The 19,597-nt window shown below is 51.6% G+C and overlaps 1 protein-coding gene across 3 annotated transcripts in view; it reads left to right on the top strand.

Annotated features, from left to right (window-relative positions):
- Positions 1-19,597, top strand: part of DNMT1 (DNA methyltransferase 1) — a 69,612-nt gene that overhangs the window by 42,900 nt on the left and 7,115 nt on the right. For all 3 annotated transcript variants that reach the window (XM_025369220.1, XM_025369219.1, XM_025369221.1), the window contains 15 exons: positions 2,286-2,404; positions 2,913-3,005; positions 3,798-3,949; positions 4,081-4,268; positions 4,375-4,561; positions 7,913-8,010; positions 8,215-8,362; positions 10,110-10,225; positions 10,418-10,622; positions 11,072-11,205; positions 13,197-13,370; positions 16,030-16,251; positions 17,835-18,027; positions 18,869-18,953; positions 19,148-19,276. In XM_025369220.1, coding sequence (XP_025225005.1) covers positions 2,286-2,404; positions 2,913-3,005; positions 3,798-3,949; positions 4,081-4,268; positions 4,375-4,561; positions 7,913-8,010; positions 8,215-8,362; positions 10,110-10,225; positions 10,418-10,622; positions 11,072-11,205; positions 13,197-13,370; positions 16,030-16,251; positions 17,835-18,027; positions 18,869-18,953; positions 19,148-19,276 — 2,243 coding nt within the window. The remainder of the gene's footprint in view (positions 1-2,285; positions 2,405-2,912; positions 3,006-3,797; positions 3,950-4,080; positions 4,269-4,374; positions 4,562-7,912; positions 8,011-8,214; positions 8,363-10,109; positions 10,226-10,417; positions 10,623-11,071; positions 11,206-13,196; positions 13,371-16,029; positions 16,252-17,834; positions 18,028-18,868; positions 18,954-19,147; positions 19,277-19,597) is intronic.

Genomic DNA, 19,597 nt, shown 5'->3' with positions numbered 1-19,597 from the left:
GGTGAATGGCGAGCCTGATGTGGTGGTGGGTTGGGGCTGGGCCACACAGGGCCTTGCAGACCTCAGCATTGACTCTCGTGTCCTCTGAGGGAACGTGCCTGGCGTCCGGCCTCTACCTTCACCGAGGCTTACGTCAGCTCTTGAGTGGGCAGAGGGCCCATGCTCTCAGGCATCCCCAGCCCCATTTTGCTCCCTCTCCCTGCGGGTGCAATCACCCTACAGGGCTTCACCTTGTTCTTCGTGGGAAATGCCTCAGCTCCAGGAACAGCCCTGCCTCCTTTTAGGCCTGGGTGGTGTTTTCCCTCTCTGTGAAGAGGAGGGGGAAGTGCCTTGGGGACCCCTGTTGGAAACACCCACAGGCACGGTTCCTGCGCCCACTGGGAGGGCACCCACATGCTCCCTGTGCTTGGCTGATGGTTGTTCCCCTCCCTCTCCTTCTATGGGATCCCGATCCAGACCAAGATGCTGTTGCACCCACCAGCAACTGCTAGCCCCCCAGGCCTTGCCCAAAGCAGGGCCACACACCTCTGCCTGCTGGTGTGAGTGAGGTGTGCTGTGGTGGGCAGAGCTGGCTACCATGCCCCAGGGCCTCACTCTGGCCTTCATCAGGACAAAGGCTCAGGGGAGCCTGGGGCTGGGGCTGCCAGAGTCCTGATGTCTCAGCTTCCTCCCTGAATTGAGATCTATCATAGATTTGTTCCTGGAGCGTGGGATGGTGGCCTGGAGGACACTTTACAGGAGTCGCATGCCTTCTGTCCACTGGAGCTGGGCTGCCTGGGTTATTTAGGGACTCTCCATGCTGCTGTACTTGGCCTGAAAGTGGCGGATAGAAGCCACTCATGGGTGGGGTCTGGCCTGCGAATCAGTGGGTCCTGCCACTGCCTAGGACTTAGAACTTCTCTCCCATGTCTCCCCATGGAGAGAGCCTCCAGCTCACCTGTGCAGCGGGGAGCGGGACCCCCTCTTCTGTAGGCCCTCCCTTGATCTCCCTTGATCCATGCTGTCTTCATCTATCTGTCTCTTCTTCTGGGCCTTACATCCTGAGGGCAGGGCTGCCACCTATTCTGTCTGCCATGCCTGGCACGCGGTAGGGGAGCTCCGCAGGAGGTGTTCAGTTTTTTGTTTGAGCATTTCTGGTTTTCAAGGCACTAAGCCTGGTGAGTGTGGTGGAGGGGTGCTCTCCAGAGACCTGTGCAGGCTCCATATGGGGGCTCTGAGGATAGCCCAGCACCTCTGGCCGGGGAAGGGTGATCCTTGTGCCTAGATGAGCAGGTTCATAAGCAGAACCCCCAGTTCATGTCTTTTTCCTTAAGTTTGACATCTTGCCTCTCTGTCTTCAATAAGGAACCTGCTCCCAAATGTCAAGGGGCATCTGGACAGTGGGGTCACGGGTGCCCTCCCTGTGTTTGAGATTTATGCCCAAAAGGAGGCAGAAGTCCTTCTCTCCCACATCCCTTTTCACACTGTTCTATAACCTGCTTTATTACTTTTTTAAATTGAGGTCTGACTCGTGTAATATAAAATTAACCATATGAGGTATTTGAATAGGTGAATTCATAGATATAGAAAGCAGGTGGTTGCGGGGGCTAAGGGCCGGTTGGGAGGAGACTGGAGAGTGACTGCTACTTGATGGGAATGAGGCTTTATTAACATTTGAGTGACGGAAATGTTCTACAGCTGAATAGATATGGTGGCTACACTGCATAGTGGAAACTGTTTTAGAAACCGGTATTTCCCACACTGTAAGTCTGACTGATCTTTTGGTGTTGCTCTTGCAGACACACATACTCTTGATGCTTAGGTGGGAGAATAAGGTAGACACTCCGGGTGTTAGAACACTGTCTTAATTTAGTGTTCCCGCAACCAAAAAAATGAATGTTGGGGCTGGGCGTGGTGGCTCAGTCTGTAATCCCAGCATTTTGGGAGGCCGAGGCAGGTAGATCACTGGAGGTCGGGAGTTCAAGACTAGCCTGGCCAATGTAGTGAAACACCGTCCCTACTAAAAATACAAAAATTAGCTCGGCATGGTGGTGCAGGCCTGTAATCCCAGCTACTCGGGAGACTGAGGCAGGAGAATTACTTGAACCCGGGAGGCGGATAGGTTGCAGTGAGCCGAGATCACGCCATTGCACTCCAGCCTAGGGGACAGAGCAAGACTGTTTCAAAAACAAAAAAAGAGTGTTGGACTTGTACATTGTCTCATTGCTTCGTGCCTGATCTGAAGTCTGCACCAAGACCCACCTTCATGGCTTAGCTGGTAAGCGTATGCTTTGTTTCCTGTCCAGCGTGTACTGTAAACATGGCCACCTGTGTCCCATCGACACCGGCCTCATCGAGAAGAATATCGAACTCTTCTTTTCTGGTTCAGCAAAACCAATCTATGATGATGACCCATCTCTTGAAGGTGAGGAGGAGTCCAGGATTGTTTGGGGCACACTTTAAAAACAGCCAGGCAGGGTGGTTCACATCTATAATCCTAGCACTTTGGGGGTCTGAGGCCAGAGGATCACCTGAGCTCAGGAGTTTGAGGCCAGCCTGGGCAACATAGCAAGAGCCTGCTTCTATTTAAAAAATTATAAATATGTGTGTGTATATATATGTATATATACACATATACATATACACATGTATACACATATATTTATATATATACATACGCACACATACTTGTATATACGTATAAATAGAAATATACTTATAAAGCAATATTCAACTGGAGCTGCTGCCTCTTAAAGTTAGGGCATGAGATTTTGTGTTGGGAACAGCTGTAGGCCAAGTCACTGTGGTGACTGAGGAGCACCCGACCTGGCTGATGGGATGTCTGCTGAGCTGGGCGCTTGGAGCACCTCTTAGCCCTCCTGGGTTTGAGATATGAGTCAGAGCCCTTAGTCCATTTCCTTTTTCTGCTCTAGGTGGTGTTAATGGCAAAAATCTTGGCCCCATAAATGAATGGTGGATCACTGGCTTTGACGGAGGTGAAAAGGCCCTCATCGGCTTCAGCACCTGTAAGTGTGTGGCCCATCAAAGGCTGGCCGGGGGTCTGAAAGGGGGCCTTCATGTTCTCCTTCCTGGGGGCTGGTGGGGCTCTGGTGGGAATTCTCAGCAGGCTTGCAGAAGGCCATGTGACTGTGGGAAGCTTAGCAGGTTCAGTTGGGGTAGCCTGTTGTGTTAGTTATGACCGGCTCTGGAACTGACTCTCCAGTTGTAAGAGCAGGTCTTGGCCGGATGTGGTGGCTCACACCTGTAATCCCAGCACTTTGGGAGGCCGAGGTCGGGGGATCACTTGAGGCCAGGAATTCGCTGAGCCTGGCCAACATGGTGAAACCCCATCTACCAAAAACGCAAACAATAGCCACGTGTGATGGTGCACACCTGTAATCCCAGCTACGTGGGAGGCTATGGCAGGAGAATCACGTGAACCCAGGAGGCAGAGGTTGCAGTGAGCCGAGATCATGCCACTGCACTCCAGCCTGGGCGATGGAGCAAGACTCCATCCTCCTCCACAAAAAAAAAAAAAAGCAGGTCTTATTCTTGCAACCCAAACCCAGACTGAATTCCAAAAACCAGAGATGAGCTCAATGAAGGCCTACTCAGCTAGTCTTCGCTCTCTGGCTGACTCAGACAGGCTTCTTCAGAACAAGCCAGCTATGATGTGTTGTGCCCTGTGTTTCTGACATTTGGGTACAGGATGACTTTTAGACTGTTGGGTGAGTTTGCTAGACTCCTCCCTGCCCTGTGGCCACCGTAGGTGCCATCAGATTCCAACCCCTTTTTCACACCTGCTCTGTTCACCCCAGCGTTTGCCGAATACATTCTGATGGATCCCAGCCCGGAGTATGCGCCCATATTTGGGCTGATGCAGGAGAAGATCTACATCAGCAAGATTGTGGTGGAGTTCCTGCAGAGCAATTCCGACTCGACCTACGAGGACCTGATCAACAAGATCGAGGTAAGAGATCGAGGGGCCTCAGCATCTGGGATTCCCACCGGAAACTTGCCTTCAGAACCAGCAGACATTGTTCTTCAGTTGAATTTAGGCCAGTTTGGCTTAAGCATGAGAGAAACCTGTTCTCTTTCAAGACCACAGTTCCTCCTTCTGGCCTCAACTTGAACCGCTTCACGGAGGACTCCCTCCTGCGACACGCGCAGTTTGTGGTGGAGCAGGTGGAGAGTTATGACGAGGCCGGGGACAGTGACGAGCAGCCCATCTTCCTGACGCCCTGCATGCGGGACCTGATCAAGCTGGCCGGGGTCACGCTGGGACAGAGGTAAGGATGTGGTGGAGACGAGAGTGAAGACTGGAGACTGAGGAGGTTAGAGCATGGTGCACATCCTCTGTGCCAGTCCTCTGAGATGCTGGACCCTCTCCCGTAGGCGAGCCCAGGCGAGGCGGCAGGCCATCAGGCATTCTACCAGGGAGAAGGACAGGGGACCCACGAAAGCCACCACCACCAAGTTGGTCTACCAGATCTTCGACACTTTCTTCGCAGAGCAAATTGAAAAGGATGACAGAGAAGACAAGGAGAACGCCTTTAAGCGCCGGCGATGTGGCGTGTGCGAGGTAACCTCGCCTGTAGGGGCTCCCACTCCCCTGAGGTGGCCCAGCTTCTGGCCTGATCTGAGGACTGCTCCATCTTTCTCTCTATGGCTTAAGACTCTGGCTGCTCAAATGTGACCCCTGAGACAGAAATTAGTTAGTGTTCTAGGAGGACCCTGCATGCTTCATTGAACATCAATAGGACAGATATCCACAGAGGCGTGCTTGGGTGCTTTGCTGATAATGCCACAGTCCTTAACTGACGAACCTGGCTTCTGGGTGACTCTGCTCTGCCTGCATCTCACTGTCTGGAGGCCCCCGTTGGAGTGCTAAGGGAGTATTCACATCTAAGTGGGCACTTTGTCCAACTTAGATTTGAGGCCCTTAGGAGGCCTTCCTTTCTGTGGGTTTTGAAAATATATGTTTACTTCACTCAGGAGGAACCAACCTCCTCGTTCTATGACCCAAAGACCAGGTATATTTTGATACCTATTACCTGACTTTCTTTTGGATAAACACTGGCTTCAGGGCTTTGTCTTTGATCCCCACTGGCATCCCTTAACAGGAGCCTGCATGTCGTCACCATTGTTACTTTGGTTTTATTTTATTTTTCTTGGTTAACACACGTGTGTCCAATGTTTTATAATTTCTAAAAAAAAATTTTAATTTTTTTGAGACAGTCTCGCTCTGTCACCCAGGCTAGAGTTCAGTGGCACGATCTCAGCTCACCATAATCTCTGCCTCCCGGGTTGAAGCAGTTCTCCTGCCTCAGCCTCCCGAGTGGCTGGGATTATAGGCACCTGCCACCATACCCAGCTAATTTTTTTGTATTTTTAGTAGAAACGGGGTTGCACCATGTTGGCCATGCTTGTCTTGAATTTCTGACCTCAAGTGATCTGCCCACCTTGGCCTCCCAAAGTGCTGGGATTACAGGTGTGAGCTGCTGTGCCTAGCCCTAAAATCTTTTGTTTTTATTTATGCAACTGTTATATGTTGATACAGGTAGATCTAGTAATTTCATTTTAAATATTCTGTAGTATTTCATTAAATGAACATCCTAACTTCTCAATGATAGGCACCTCTTCAGTATTATAAATATAAGGCAGCATCCTTGAGCAAAGCTTCTTGCAAGTGTATCTGCTTAGAAATAGCGTTGCCAGGCTGTGGGTGTGTATTCTTAAGTTTGATCTAGAAGATTGCGCTCCAAAATGGTTCTATCAACTTATTTGAGTAGTGTGCATTCTTGTTTCCTCACACCACCTCTATGGCTTCTTAACCTTTACCCATCTGGAGAATGGGAAGGGAACTTTTTCTCTCACTTACCGTACTTCTAATAAGGTTGATTCTTTATTTTTTTTTTTTTTTTTTTTTTTTTTTTTTTTGTAGAGACAGGGTCCTGCTGTGTTGCCTTGTCTGGTCTCAAACTCCTGGCTTCAAGTGGTCCTCCTGTCTCAGCCTCCCAAACTGCCGGGATTAGAGGCATGAGGCACTGCACCTGGCCAAACAGGCACATTTTTAAAAGTCTTCTTGTTTGTTATTGTTGTTGTTGAGATGGGTCTTGCTCTGTCACCCAGTCTGGAGTGCAGTGGCATGGCTGCAGCTCACTACATTCTCAACCTCCTGGGCTCAAGTGATCCTCCCACCTTAGCCTCCCAAGTAGCTGGGACCACAGGTATATGCCACCATGCCCAGCTAATTAAAAAAAAAAAAACATATTGTAGATGGGATTTTGCCATGTTGCCTAGGCTGGTCTTAAATGCCTGAACTTAAGCAGTCCTCCCTCCTTAGCATCCTGAATTGCTGGGACTGCAGGAATTTGTCACCACGCCTGGTGAATTTTTAATTTTTTGTAGAGATGGGGGTCTTAATATGTTGCCCAGGCTGGTCTTGAACTCTTGGACTCAAGTGATCCATCTACATATGCTTCAGCCTCCCAATATACCGGTTCAGGCATGAGCCACCATGCCTAGCCTAAAAGTCTTTTTTTTTTTTTTTTTTTTGAGACGGAGTCTCGCTCTGTCGCCCAGGCTGGAGTGCAGTGGCCGGATCTCAGCTCACTGCAAGCTCCGCCTCCTGGGTTCACGCCATTCTCCCGCCTCAGCCTCCCGAGTAGCTGGGACCACAGGCGCCCGCCACCTCGCCCGGCTGATTTTTTGTATTTTTTAGTAGAGACGGGGTTTCACCGTATTAGCCAGCATGGTCTCGATCTCCTGACCTCGTGATCCGCCCATCTCGGCCTCCCAAAGTGCTGGGATTACAGGCTTGAGCCACCGCGCCCGGCAGCCTAAAAGTCTTAATTCACTGTTTGTTTGATTGTCACTAAGGGCTTGTGATTCACCTTTTTTTTTTTTGAGATGGAATCTTGCCCAGTCGCCCAGGCTGGAGTGCAGTGGTGTGACCTCGGCTCACTGCAAGCTCTGCCTCCTGGGTTCATGCCATTCTCTGGCCTCAGCCTCCCTAGTAGCTGGGACTACAGGCGCCCGCCACCACGCCCAGCTAATTTTTTTTTGTATTTTTAGTAGAGACGGGGTTTCACCATGTTAGCCAGGATGGTCTCAATCTCCTGACCTCATGATCTGCCCACCTTGGCCTCCCAAAGTGCTGGGATTACAGGCATGAGCCACCGTGCCCGGCCACGATTCACCTTTTTTGTTTATTTTTTAAATTTTTTGAGACCTAAAAGTCTTAATTCATCATTTGTCTCATTGTTACTAAGGGCTGTATGATTTCCCCTTTTTTTTTTTCTTTGAGATGGAGTTTCGGCCGGGCACGGTAGCTCAAGCCTGTAATCCCAGCACTTTGGGAGGCCGAGACGGGCAGATCACGAGGTCAGGAGATGGAGACCAACCTGGCTAACACAGTGAAACCCCGTCTCTACTAAAAAAATACGAAAAACTAGCCGGGCGAGGTGGCAGGCACCTGTAGTCCCAGCTACTCGGGAGGCTGAGGCAGGAGAATGGCGTAGACCCGGGAGGTGGAGCTTGCAGTGAGCTGAGATCCGGCCACTGCACTCCAGCCTGGGCGACAGAGTGAGACTCCGTCTCAAAAAGAAAAAAAAAAAAAAAGAGATGGAGTTTCACTCTTGTCCAGATTGGAATGCAGTGGTGTGATCTTGGCTCGCTGCAATCTCCACCTCCCAGGTTCAAGCAATTCTCCTGCCTCAGCCTCCCAAGTAGCTGTGATTACAGGCACACCCTACCATGCCTGGCTAATCTTTGTATTTTTAGTAGAGACGGGGTTTCACCACGTTGGCCAGGCTGGTCTGGAATTCCTGACCTTAAGTGATCTGCCTGCCTTGGCCTTCTGAAATGCTGGGATTACAGGCATGAGCCACTGTGCCCGGCCCTGATTTGCCTTTTTAATACCATTTTTTAGGTGTGTCAGCAGCCTGAGTGTGGGAAATGTAAAGCCTGCAAGGACATGGTTAAATTTGGTGGCAGTGGACGGAGCAAGCAGGCTTGCCAAGAGCGGAGGTAGGTCGGGCCGAGTCCTCCTCCTGTGGCAAAGGACTTGCCAGCTGGTGGCAGATGCACTGTGGAGAAGGGCCCACGTGTGTGGGATAGCACCAGGATTCCTTCGTTAGGCATTGTCTCAGGGCCTGTCCCTGTTAGGACGAAAACAGCCTTGGTTGGTCTTACTTAGAAAAGGGGCCTTAGGTATAACCAGTGACATTGCAGGTGTCCCAATATGGCCATGAAGGAGGCAGATGACGATGAGGAAGTCGATGATAACATCCCAGAGATGCCGTCACCCAAAAAAATGCACCAGGGGAAGAAAAAGAAACAGAACAAGAATCGCATCTCTTGGGTTGGAGAAGCCGTCAAGGTAACCCTTGGAGCCCCTCGTTCGGCTCACTGCCATGTTCCCGATAAGCAGGTTCCCCTAGTATCTTGCCAACCTGACCTCTTGGTCAACCTGAGCCCCAGCACCAAGAAACCTGCCTGTTTGCCCCTGAGAGGAGCAGGACTGGCCGAGAGACCATGTTCTGTGGCTCAGTACCAGCAAGGCATTTTTGTGTGGCCACAAGGCTCAGTTCTCCTAATGTCCCAAAATAGGCATTTGACACAGTTCTAGGGGCGTCAGGCAGGTGAGCCCTCATAGCTTGTTTTTCTGTTTTGTTTTGTTTGGGACAGAGTCTTGCTCTGTCACCCAGGCTGGAGTGTGGTGACATGATCTCAGCTCGCTGCAACCTCTGCCTCCCAGGTTCAAGCAATTCTCCTACCCCAGCCTCCTGAGTAGCTGAGATTACAGGCATGCACCACCATGCCAGGCTAACTTTTTTTGTGTTTTTAGTAGAGACAGGGTTTCATCATGTTGCCCAGACCATTCTCAAACTCCTAGCCTCAAGTGATCCACCTACCTCAGCCTCCCAAAGTGCTGGGATTACAGGCGGGAGCCACCGCGCCTGGCCCCTCATAGCTTGTTTTCTTTTTTTTTTTTTTTTTTTTTTTTTTGAGACGGAGTCTCGCGCTGTGTCACCCAGGCTGGAGTGCAGTGGCGCGATCTCGGCTCACTGCAAGCTCCACCTCCCAGGTTCAGGCCATTCTCCTGCCTCAGCCTCCGAGTAGCTGGGACTACAGGCGCCCGCCACCACGCCCGGCTAGTTTTTTGTATTTTTAGTAGAGACGGGGTTTCACCATGTTAGCCAGGATGGTCTCGATCTCCTGACCTCGTGATCCGCCCGCCTCGGCCTCCCAAAGTGCTGGGATTACAGGCTTGAGCCACCGCGCCCGGCGCTTGTTTTCAAGAGAGCCGTCACAGCCCCCTCTGGCGTGGGATGGGTCTTTTGGGGGCACCAACAGATGGCCTCCCAGTTGTTCTGTGGTCATCGGCTTCACTGAGGGTCAGTTCCTTTACCACAGTATGAGAGAAAGGAGTGAGTATCCTCTGTGTTGCTTCTCTGATGTCCGTAAATTAAAGATGCAATCAGTTCACTTAAGCATGAGGCTTGCCGCCTGCTGGCTGCCTGGGCCGTGGCTGAGCCCCTGCAGGAGGACAGACATGGGTACTGTTGCATGGCATGAGTACCTCTGCAGGGTAGGGGGCTGGGAGGAGGCTAGGGCCGCGAGGCCTTGCAGAGGTGACACGTGGGCTGAGATGGAGAAGGTCAGGTAGGACCTAGCCACACCAAGACCTGGGGGAGAGCTGCACTGAGGTGGCAGTCAGCTTACCTTGGTGGAGAAAAGGAAGGAGGCCCCTGCAGTTGGATTGGCTTGAGCCAGGGGGTGACAGGCAGGACAGGGGCCAGGGTTCAGGCTGTGGCCTTACAGACAATGGTGAGGTGTTGGGAGCTATGCTGTTAAAATCAAATCCTGGGACCCGAGTGGCAGAGCAGAAGTGGGAGGGACGCGAGTTCCCTTGGTTACAGCATCCGGCCGAGGAGGGTGGATGTTCTCTTCTTTTTTATTATTGAAGCCCTTGTAGAACAGGATGTTCTCTTTAGCAGCAACTCTTCATTGACTTCTTGATGAAATGGAGTCATGTCTTACATTAAGTAACAGAGAACCATGCAGGTCAAGGCCAGCAAAGACCCTCAAAATGATCCTCCCTGAACATCAGCTCTCATTTTCAGACTGACGGGAAGAAGAGTTACTATAAGAAGGTGTGCATTGATGCGGAAACCCTGGAAGTTGGGGATTGTGTCTCTGTTATTCCAGATGATTCCTCAAAACCGCTGTATCTAGCAAGGTTTGCATCTTTCTTTTTGCTTGACTTCTGCACGTACTTTCTCATCAAGTAGGAGATGCCTGTTTTGCCAAAATAGCACCAGCAGCTTTTTGCCCTAGATGAAAACCGAAAAGGACGAGTGCCGCTGCCCAGACTCGGTCACATATCTGCTGGCCAGGTCAGAACTTCTCCCCATGCCCGTCTTGATTCCAGGGTCACGGCGCTGTGGGAGGACAGCATCAACGGGCAGATGTTTCACGCCCACTGGTTCTGCGCTGGGACAGACACAGTCCTCGGGGCCACGTCGGACCCTCTGGAGTTGTTCTTGGTGGATGAATGTGAGGACATGCAGCTTTCATATATCCACAGCAAAGTGAAAGTCATCTACAAATCCCCATCCGAAAACTGGGCCATGGAGGTGAGTGCCTGGTGCCCCTCGCGAGCCCCCGCCTTGCCATGGAGGGTCAACTGCTGACATGTGTTCTGTTTTGTTTTTATTTGTATTATCTTGTGTGTGTGTGTGTGTGTGTTGTTTTTTTTTTTTTGAGACAGAATTTCACTCTTGTTGCCTAGGCTGGAGTGCAATGGCATGATCTCAGCTCACTGCAACCTCTGCCTCCCAGGTTCAAGTGATTCTCCTGCCTCAGTCTCCTGAGTAGCTGGGATTATAGGCACCCGCCACCACGCCTGGCTAATTTTTTTTTGTATTTTTAGTAGACACAGGATTTCACCATGTTGGCCAGGCTGGTCTCGAACTCCTGACCAGCCTGGAAGGCCAGGTGATCCACCCGCCTCGGCCTCCCATAGTGCTGGGATTACAGGCATGAGCCACCACGCCTGGCCTGACACGTATTCTTATCTCCCAAGGGAGGCATGGATCCCGAGTCTCTGCTGGAGGGGGACGACGGGAAGACCTACTTCTACCAGCTGTGGTACGATCAAGACTACGCGAGATTCGAGTCCCCTCCAAAAACCCAGCCAACGGAGGACAACAAGTTCAAGTGAGCATTGGGGCCAGGCTCGGGGTCAACAGGCACTTTCAGCCCACATCGCTCCCGTTTCCTGTGTGCTTCTGTCTGGTTGGCTTCCCCCAGTGGCCCCCCAGTTTGTGTTTCTTGCTCACCAAAGGCCAGCCTGACTATGGATGATGCTCAACGGTATAGATGGCCTGGAGTTGCTTTAAGTGTGTGGATGACCTGGCATTGGCTTTGTAAGAGGGTTCTCTACCCAGGATCAGGGTTCGTCTTCCCATTTCAAGACTTCCCGTGTGTTCTTCAGTGTGTGCCCAGCTCTGGCATGTTTTTGGCTGTTTCTTAGATATTTTTTCCTGTAAATGAGACCTTTATTGGATTCTTTTCTAACTGGGTGACTGCTTTTAGGGAAGCTTTTATTTTTTATTTTGTTTTTGAGACAGAGTTTCACTTTTGTTGCCCAGGCTGGAGTACAACGGCTCAATCTTGGCCCACCGCAACCGCCGCCTCCTGGGTTCAGGTGATTCTCCTGCCTCAGCCTCCCGAGTAGCTGGGACTACAAGCATGTGCCACCATGCCCGGCTAATTTTTTTGTATTTTTAGTAGAAACGGGGTTTCTCCATGTTGGTCAGGCTAGTCTCGAACTCCCGACCTCAGGTGATCCGCCCGCCTTGACCTCCCAGAGTGCTGAGATTACAGGCGTGAGCCACTGTGCCTGACCAGCTTTTATTTGTTAATGTCCAATGCCACATGCCTTCTTTTTAACCTCCGTACCTCACTTTTTTCAACTAAAAGCAGCAGCCAGCACCCCCAGAGGAGCAGGTGGCAACCAGGGAGACCCAGGGAGGCCAAGAGGGCTCCCCTGGGGGTATCTGTGCTTCTCCCATAAGTCTCATGCTGACTTCAGCTTGATCTCTATTTTCATTTTATTTTTTATTTATTTTATTTTTATTTGTTCGAGATGGAGTTTCACTCTTGTCACCCAGGCTGGAGTGCACGATCTTGGCTCATTACAACCTCTGCCTCCTGGGTTCAAGCAATTCTCCTGCCTCAGCTTCCCAAGTAGCTGAGACTACAGGTGCCTGCTACCATGCCCGACTAATTTTTGTATTTTTAGTAGAGACAGGGTTTCACCATGTTGGCCAGGCTGGTCTGGAACTCCTGACCTTAGGCGATCTGCTCCCTTCAGGCTCCCAAAGTGCTGGGATTACAGGCGTGAGCTACCGCACCCAACCCCATTTATTTATTTATTATCACCCAACCCCATTTATTTATTTATTTATTTGAGACAGGATCTCACTCTGTCACCCAGGCTGGAGTGCAGTTGTGTGGTCACAGCTCACTGCAGCCTCGACCTGCTGGGCTCAAGTGATCTTCCTGCCTCAGCCTCCTGAGTACCTGGGACTGCAGGCGTGCACCACTCTGCCTGGTTAATTAAAAAAATTTTTTTTTGTAGAGACGGGGTCTCACCGTGTTGACCAGGCTAGTCTCAAACTTCTGGACTCAAGCGATCCTCCTGCCTTGGCCTCCCAAAGGGCTGGGATTACAGACATGAGCCACCATGCTGGGCCTTGATCTCTATTTTTAAGGCTGTCTTCAGGTCTCCTTTAAGGGCTTACTAGTCAAGAATAATGTTGAATTTCCTCAAATACCTGTTGGGCCTTTATAGAGAGAACAGTAAGAGTCTCTGCTGGATTGAGTTCCTCACTGAGCCGCTCGGGACTCTTGCTGGTGGTGTGTTCTTAACCGCATTCTAGACTCTCTTCATTGATATCTTAGGGGTTTTGTATCAATGACTCAAAAGTGGCTTGATTTTCTTGCTATATTCTCTCTGGACTTTGGTCTCAAATAAGTGCCTTCAAAATGTGAACACAAAGCACAAGAAAGCCACTTCCTTCCTTCTATCATCTGCAAATGTTTTCTCTTGGTCGCCAGAGTCTCTGGATTAAGCTGGCAGTAGCTGCTGCGGCCACCGCCGGCCACCTCAGGGCCTTACGCTTCTGTCCCTTTGTTTCCTTCAGGTTCTGTGCGAGCTGTGCCCGTCTGGCTGAGATGAGGCAAAAAGAAATCCCCAGGGTCCTGGAGCAGCTCGAGGACCTGGACAGCCGGGTCCTCTACTACTCAGCCACCAAGAACGGCATCCCATACCGAGTCGGTGATGGCGTTTACCTGCCCCCTGAGGCCTTCACGTTCAAGTGAGTGCCCCCTTGGAGCAGCCGGGGCCGGGGCGCTCCAGGCCGAGCCAGGCTGGCTTTGTGGTGTCCCCCTCCTCACAGACATCCCCAACCCCTCTGCACCAGCTGTTATCCCAGCCTTCACTTCGGCATAGGTGGCAAACAGACAACATAAAGCATGGAGTGTAGACTGACCGTGATGCTATTGCAGAGCAAAGCTGACTGTAAAAGTCAGAACTCGCTGGTTTGGCTGGGTGTGATTTCTCACACCTGTAATCCCAGCGCTTTGGGAGGCTGAGGCAGTGGGGAATCATCTGAGGTCAGGAGTCCGAAACCAGCCTGGCCAACATGGTGAAACCTCGTCTCTACTAAAAATACAAAAATTAGCCGGGTGTGCCACCACACCTGTAGTCCCAGCTACTCGGGAGGCAGAGACAGGAGAATCACTTGAACCTGGGAGGCAGAGGTTGCAGTGAGCCAAGATCATGCCACTGCACTCCAGCCTGGGCGACAGAGTGTGACTCCGTCTCAAAATAAAAAAAGCAAAAAGGAACTTACTGGCTAAAGCGTGAGGGACAGCTGGGGGCCCTCCCCAGTTCTGCCTCTGCCCAAGGACACCTCCTCTCCGTCCCCTGCTGTGAAGTGGGAGAGTGGGATCTTGGCTGCTGGGGCTCGAAGGGTTGAGTGAGTTGAAAGTGCTCCGTACAGTACCTGGCTTAAAGTAAAGGCTTAATGAACATGAGTTACTTCTTGGTAAGAGGGAATTACATCAGATGACTTATCTGTGTCGGAGGATCGAGGCTCTTTCAGGAAAAACCTAAAGCCACAGATCGTTTCCACACTGATGCATTCTGTGTTTTTGCTAAGAATAAGTGCGTGGTTGGAATTACAGCCCACATTTTCCAGATGCTTTCCCAGCTCACAGTTCCATTTCCCTAGAGCCCCAGCTCCCTTAGTTCAGTTACTGTGAATTATGAGACCTGGAGAAATAGGGTCCCTCCAGCCTTGGCACAGTTAGGGTGCATTACCCCCTCTGGTTGTCCTTGATTGGAAGGGGACACCTCCCTGTAGTATTTTCTGCCAGGTGCTCCTGGCAGAGTGGGAGACTCAGCACAGAGGTGCCTTTGGAGCCTGTCAGACTCCTGGGGGGCCTAGTGGGGAGAACATGGCAGCCGCCTTCCCTAACGGCAGGCCCTCTCCAAAGAACAGCTTTTCCCCACTAGTCAGACCTCATTCCCATTGCCCCAGGCCCCCGTGTCGCCTTAGATTGGCCTTCTCCAGTGTCTCTTCTAGATCAGAGCCTTAGTCAGGGTAGCGTAGGTTGTATCATAGCAACAACCCCAAATCACAGTGACTTAAAACCACAGAAACTGGACTGGGCATGGTGGCTCGTGCCTGTCAGGAGTTCAAGACCAGCCTGGCCGGCCGGGCGCGGTGGCTCACGCCTGTAATCCCAGCACTTTGGGAGGCCGAGGCGGGCGGATCACAAGGTCAGGAGATCGAGACCACGGTGAAACCCCGTCTCTACTAAAAATACAAAAAATTAGCCGGGCGCGGTGGCGGGCGCCTGTAGTCCCAGCTACTCAGGAGGCTGAGGCAGGAGAATCGCGTGAACCCGGGAGGCGGAGCTTGCAGTGAGCCGAGATCGCGCCACTGCACTCCAGCCTGGGCGACAGAGCGAGACTCCGTCTCAAAAAAAAGAAAAAAAAAAAAAAAGACCAGCCTGGCCAACATACCTGTCTCTACTAAAAATAAATTAGCCACGGTTAGCTGGGCGTGGTGGCGGGTGCCTGTAATCCCAGCTACTTGGGAGGCCGAGGCACGAGAATCGCTTGAACCCGGGAGGAGGAGTTGCAGTGAGCCGAGATCATGCCACTGCACTCTAACCTGGGTGATAGAGTGAAAGTGTCTCAACAAAAACCACAGTAGCCACTGTCTTGCTCATACGAGGTGCCCATCACAGGTCAGCAGAGAACTCCGCCTGTTGTGTCCCTTGGATATCTGGGCTGCTGGAGTCAGAAGTTGCCAGTCTCTGAGCCCAAGGGAAAGCACACAGGACATTCCCCAGGCAGTGACGTGCTCTTAGGTCATTTCTGCTCACGTCACAGGCCAGGAAACACAAGATGCCAAGTGGTCGGGAGGCAGGAGCCTGGGGTATTTAAGCAGTGCTGGCCACCACCGTAGCCAGTAACGCACAGAGGCTGAATGCCTGCTTCAAACCGTGAGACTGAATTTCCAGCTAAATATTTTTTTATTCTTCAAGATGGAGTCTTGCTCTGTCACCCAGGCTTCAGTGCAGTGGCACAATGTCAGCTCACTGCCACCTCTGCCTCCTGGGTTCAAGCAATTCTCCTGCCTCAGCCTCCTGAGTAGCTGGAATTACAGGCGTGTACCACCGCGCCCAGCCAATTTTTGTATTTTTAGTAGAGACAGGGTTTCACTATGTTGGCCAGGCTGGTCTCGAACTTCTGACCTTGTAGTCTACCTGCCTCGATCTCCCAAAGTGCTGGGATTACAGGCGTGAGCCACAATGCCCAGCCTAAATCATTTCTTAAGGTACACACCTACCTTAATTTATCAGGTGTTTGACTTTAAATGGCTATTGTCACGGGTCAGTCATGTCTGACTGACCACTGCAAGGTGGAAAGTTCATTGATGCTAAGTGGGTGCTTCTCTGCAGCATCAAGCTGTCCAGTCCCGTGAAACGCCCACGGAAGGAGCCTGTGGACGAGGACCTGTACCCAGAGCACTACCGGAAATACTCCGACTACATCAAAGGCAGCAACCTGGATGCCCCTGAGCCCTACCGAATTGGCCGGATCAAAGAGATCTTCTGTCCCAAGAAGAGCAACGGCAGGCCCAACGAGACTGATATCAAGATCCGGGTCAACAAGTTCTACAGGTCAGTGGAGGCCTCTATTCTTCCACGAGGCCGCAGACTCTTCTAGAAGGCTCTGCCTGAAACAGGGTTATGACATAGCACCCACGGTTGTTCTAAGAGTTAGGTTGAGTTAGCTGTTTTTCCAAGTGTTTTTGATTATCGGTGGGCATTGATAATGACTAGAATTCTAGTTCCCAGCCCTCACTTTTAGGTCCTTATTTTAATGTTGCAGAGCCCTTTTTCCAAAAGAAATCCTTAAGCTGTCTGGGCGCTGTAGCTCACGCCTCTAATCCTAGCACTTCGGGAGGCTGAGGCAGGAAGATCACTTGAGTCCAGGAGTTCGAGACCAGCCTGAGGAAATGTAGTGAGACCCTGAACCTACCAAAAAAAAAAAAAGACCAGCTGGGTGTGGTGGCACATGCCTGTAGTCCCAGGTACTTGGGAGGCTGAGGCTGGAGGGATCATTCAAACCCAGGAATTTGAGGCTGTGGTGAGCCATGATCCCACCACTGCACTCCAGCCTGGGTGACAGCCAAACCCTGTCTCAAAAGAAAAAAAGGGTAGAGTGTCTGGGCACCCGCATCCCAGAGCTGCATCTATGACTGTCCAGGTTCTGTCCCACTGTCCCCACCTCTTCCCAGGTCCTCCTTTCTGTCTCTGGGATTTTTTCTCTTTCCTAAGCTTTTGGCCTATTACGTTTTCTTTTTCTAAGACCCGAGTAACTGGTGGTGATTGGGCATTAACCTGAAACTAGCCTGTACAGGAAGGTATACACTTGCCTCACCTCTTAGCTAACATAGATCAAAGATTTCCTGAAGCCTTTGTAATAACGGGAAATAAAACAAGGGTTCTGAGGGGTACAGGTGAGAGAAACACACTCTGGAGAGGCTGCTACCGGCAGGTGGCCACACAGGGCAGGGCCAGGCGTGCAGAGCAAGCAGCCAACCTGACCTAACGGTTGGGGAGTCTTTACCTGGCAGTTCCCTAATTGGGGGCGAGTCTACCTTACAGTTCCCTCATGTGGGGAGGGGATATCTTTACCTACGGTTCCCTAAATATGGGGGGGGTCTTTACCCTATGATTCGCTGAGGGGGCCTTTACCCTGTGGTTCCCTAACTGGGGTGGGGGGTCATTATCCGGCGGTTCCCTAATTGTGGGGGAGTCTACCTTGCAGTTCCCTAATGTGGGAAGGGGATATCTTTACCCTACAGTTCCCTAACTGGGGGTGGGTCTTTACCCTGTTGTTCCCTAACTGGGGGTGGGTCTTTACCCTGTTGTTCCCTAACTGGGGGTGGGTCTTTGCCCTGCGGTTCCCTAACTGGGGGTGGGTCTTTACCCTGCGGTTCCCTAAATGGGGGGAGTCTGTCTACCTTGCAGTTCCCCAGTGTGGGGAGGGGATATCTTTACCCTGCGGTTCCCTAATTGGCAGGGGTTCCTTACCCTGCGGTTCCCTAACTGGGGGTGTCTTTACCTGGTGGTTGCCTACTGGCGGGGGGTGGTCTTTACCCAGCAGTTCCCTGAGCACCCCAGGAACATGGTGCTGTTTAATTCTGCATAAGCTCACCACGAAGGAGAGCTCCTAACGAGGCCTCTCCCGCTCGCAGGCCTGAGAACACCCACAAGTCCACCCCGGCGAGCTACCACGCAGACATCAACCTGCTCTACTGGAGCGACGAGGAGGCTGTGGTGGACTTCAAGGCCGTGCAGGGCCGCTGCACCGTGGAGTATGGGGAGGACCTGCCCGAGTGCGTCCAGGTGTACTCCATGGGCGGCCCCAACCGCTTCTACTTCCTCGAGGTGGTGCCCCTGCTTGCTAGAGGGAAGGCTTCGGGGTCAAAGTTGTCCAGAAGGAGTCTGATGTCGGGTTATGCACAAGGCGGCTTGGCTGCAGGGTTTCAGCTTTTGTAAGAAGTGGGTGGTTGGCTGACGTGAAGCTGTTCTGCAGGAGCTTTACGGGGGTCTGGGCAGGGTTCTCCGGAGCACAAGTTGTATGAGATTCAAGTAGTTCCGGAGTTTAACACTCCTGGTTTTTAAAAAGCGTGTCATTAGAGAACATAACATTTTAGTGTCTTGGTGCAACTGAACGTTGAGGATCGTGAGGCAGCCTCCACCAGCCTGACTGGTGTCTTAGTATGAGTTGGAGAAGGTACCCCTGCTCCTGGGTCCCTTGGGCCAGGCACCCACGTCCAGGCCCAGCCCACATGCCCGTGCAGGTGGCCCTGGTTATGGAGAGGGCCCGGTAGTCAGCTGATCAAGCTCATGACTTGTAAATTGTTGGGGCTTGGCCTTTCCGTGTTGTTATCTTAAAACGATACATCCACGTTTTCCCAGGCTTGGATGAGGATAGCTCAATTGGACAGCAGATTCTGTATAGCACTTTTTCCTGTTCTAGAATGAGTACTCCCAAGTGCTTATAATAGGCATTTCAGTGTCAGCCAGATCAAATGTTAGTATTAATAAGATGGATTGTTTTAAGTTTCCATTGTAGCAAAGTCACACTACTCTTATTGGTGGCTAACTGACCATGCCTCACTGAGGGAGAAATTAAGTGGCTATGAAATTGCCTTCTTACTAGTCTGTGTTAGAGAGGGGACCAGTGCGCTTCTCTCCCAAACGATGGCAGTTCTCTCCTTTTCAGGCCTATAATGCGAAGAGTAAAAGCTTTGAAGATCCTCCCAACCATGCCCGTAGCCCTGGAAACAAAGGGAAGGGCAAGGGAAAAGGTATGTCATTGTATGAGTTTCTTTTCAAGTCATTCTTCTGTAACTTGGAGGCTGCCTGTGAATCCCTCAGTGTAAAACCACCTTTGGTGTTACCAACTCTGGGATAGCGAGGCTGCCTGAATTAACAAGGTGCTTGAGAGCAAGGTGGGACTTGGACTCAGGATCAGGTTTAGCCTCTGGCCTCTCTCCCCCAGGGAAGGGCAAGCCCAAGTCCCAAGCCTGTGAGCCGAGCGAGCCAGAGAAGGAGATCAAGCTGCCCAAGCTGCGGACCCTGGATGTGTTTTCTGGCTGCGGGGGGTTGTCGGAGGGATTCCACCAAGCAGGTGAGTGCCCGTAGGCTCCATCTCTGAACACCTGGTGAGCCCAGACTGGGCAGGTGCTACCTGAAACGACTTCCAACCCCGGTCACCTTCCTGACTCAAGAATCTCCTTCCGAGGCCAGGCACGGTGGCGCACGCCTGTAATCCCAGCACTTTGGGAGGCCAACGTGGGAGGATCACGAGGTCAGGAGTTCGAGACCATCCTGACCAACATGGTGAAACCCTGTCTCTAATAAGAATACAAAAATTAGCCGGGCGTGGTGGCGGGCACCTGTAGTGTCCCAGCTTCTCGGGAGGCTGAGGTGGGAGAATCGCTTGAACCTG

Source organism: Theropithecus gelada, chromosome 19 (genome assembly GCF_003255815.1).
Source record: "Theropithecus gelada isolate Dixy chromosome 19, Tgel_1.0, whole genome shotgun sequence".
Lineage (NCBI taxonomy): Eukaryota > Metazoa > Chordata > Mammalia > Primates > Cercopithecidae > Theropithecus > Theropithecus gelada.
This window is presented reverse-complemented; position numbering and strand designations above follow the sequence as displayed.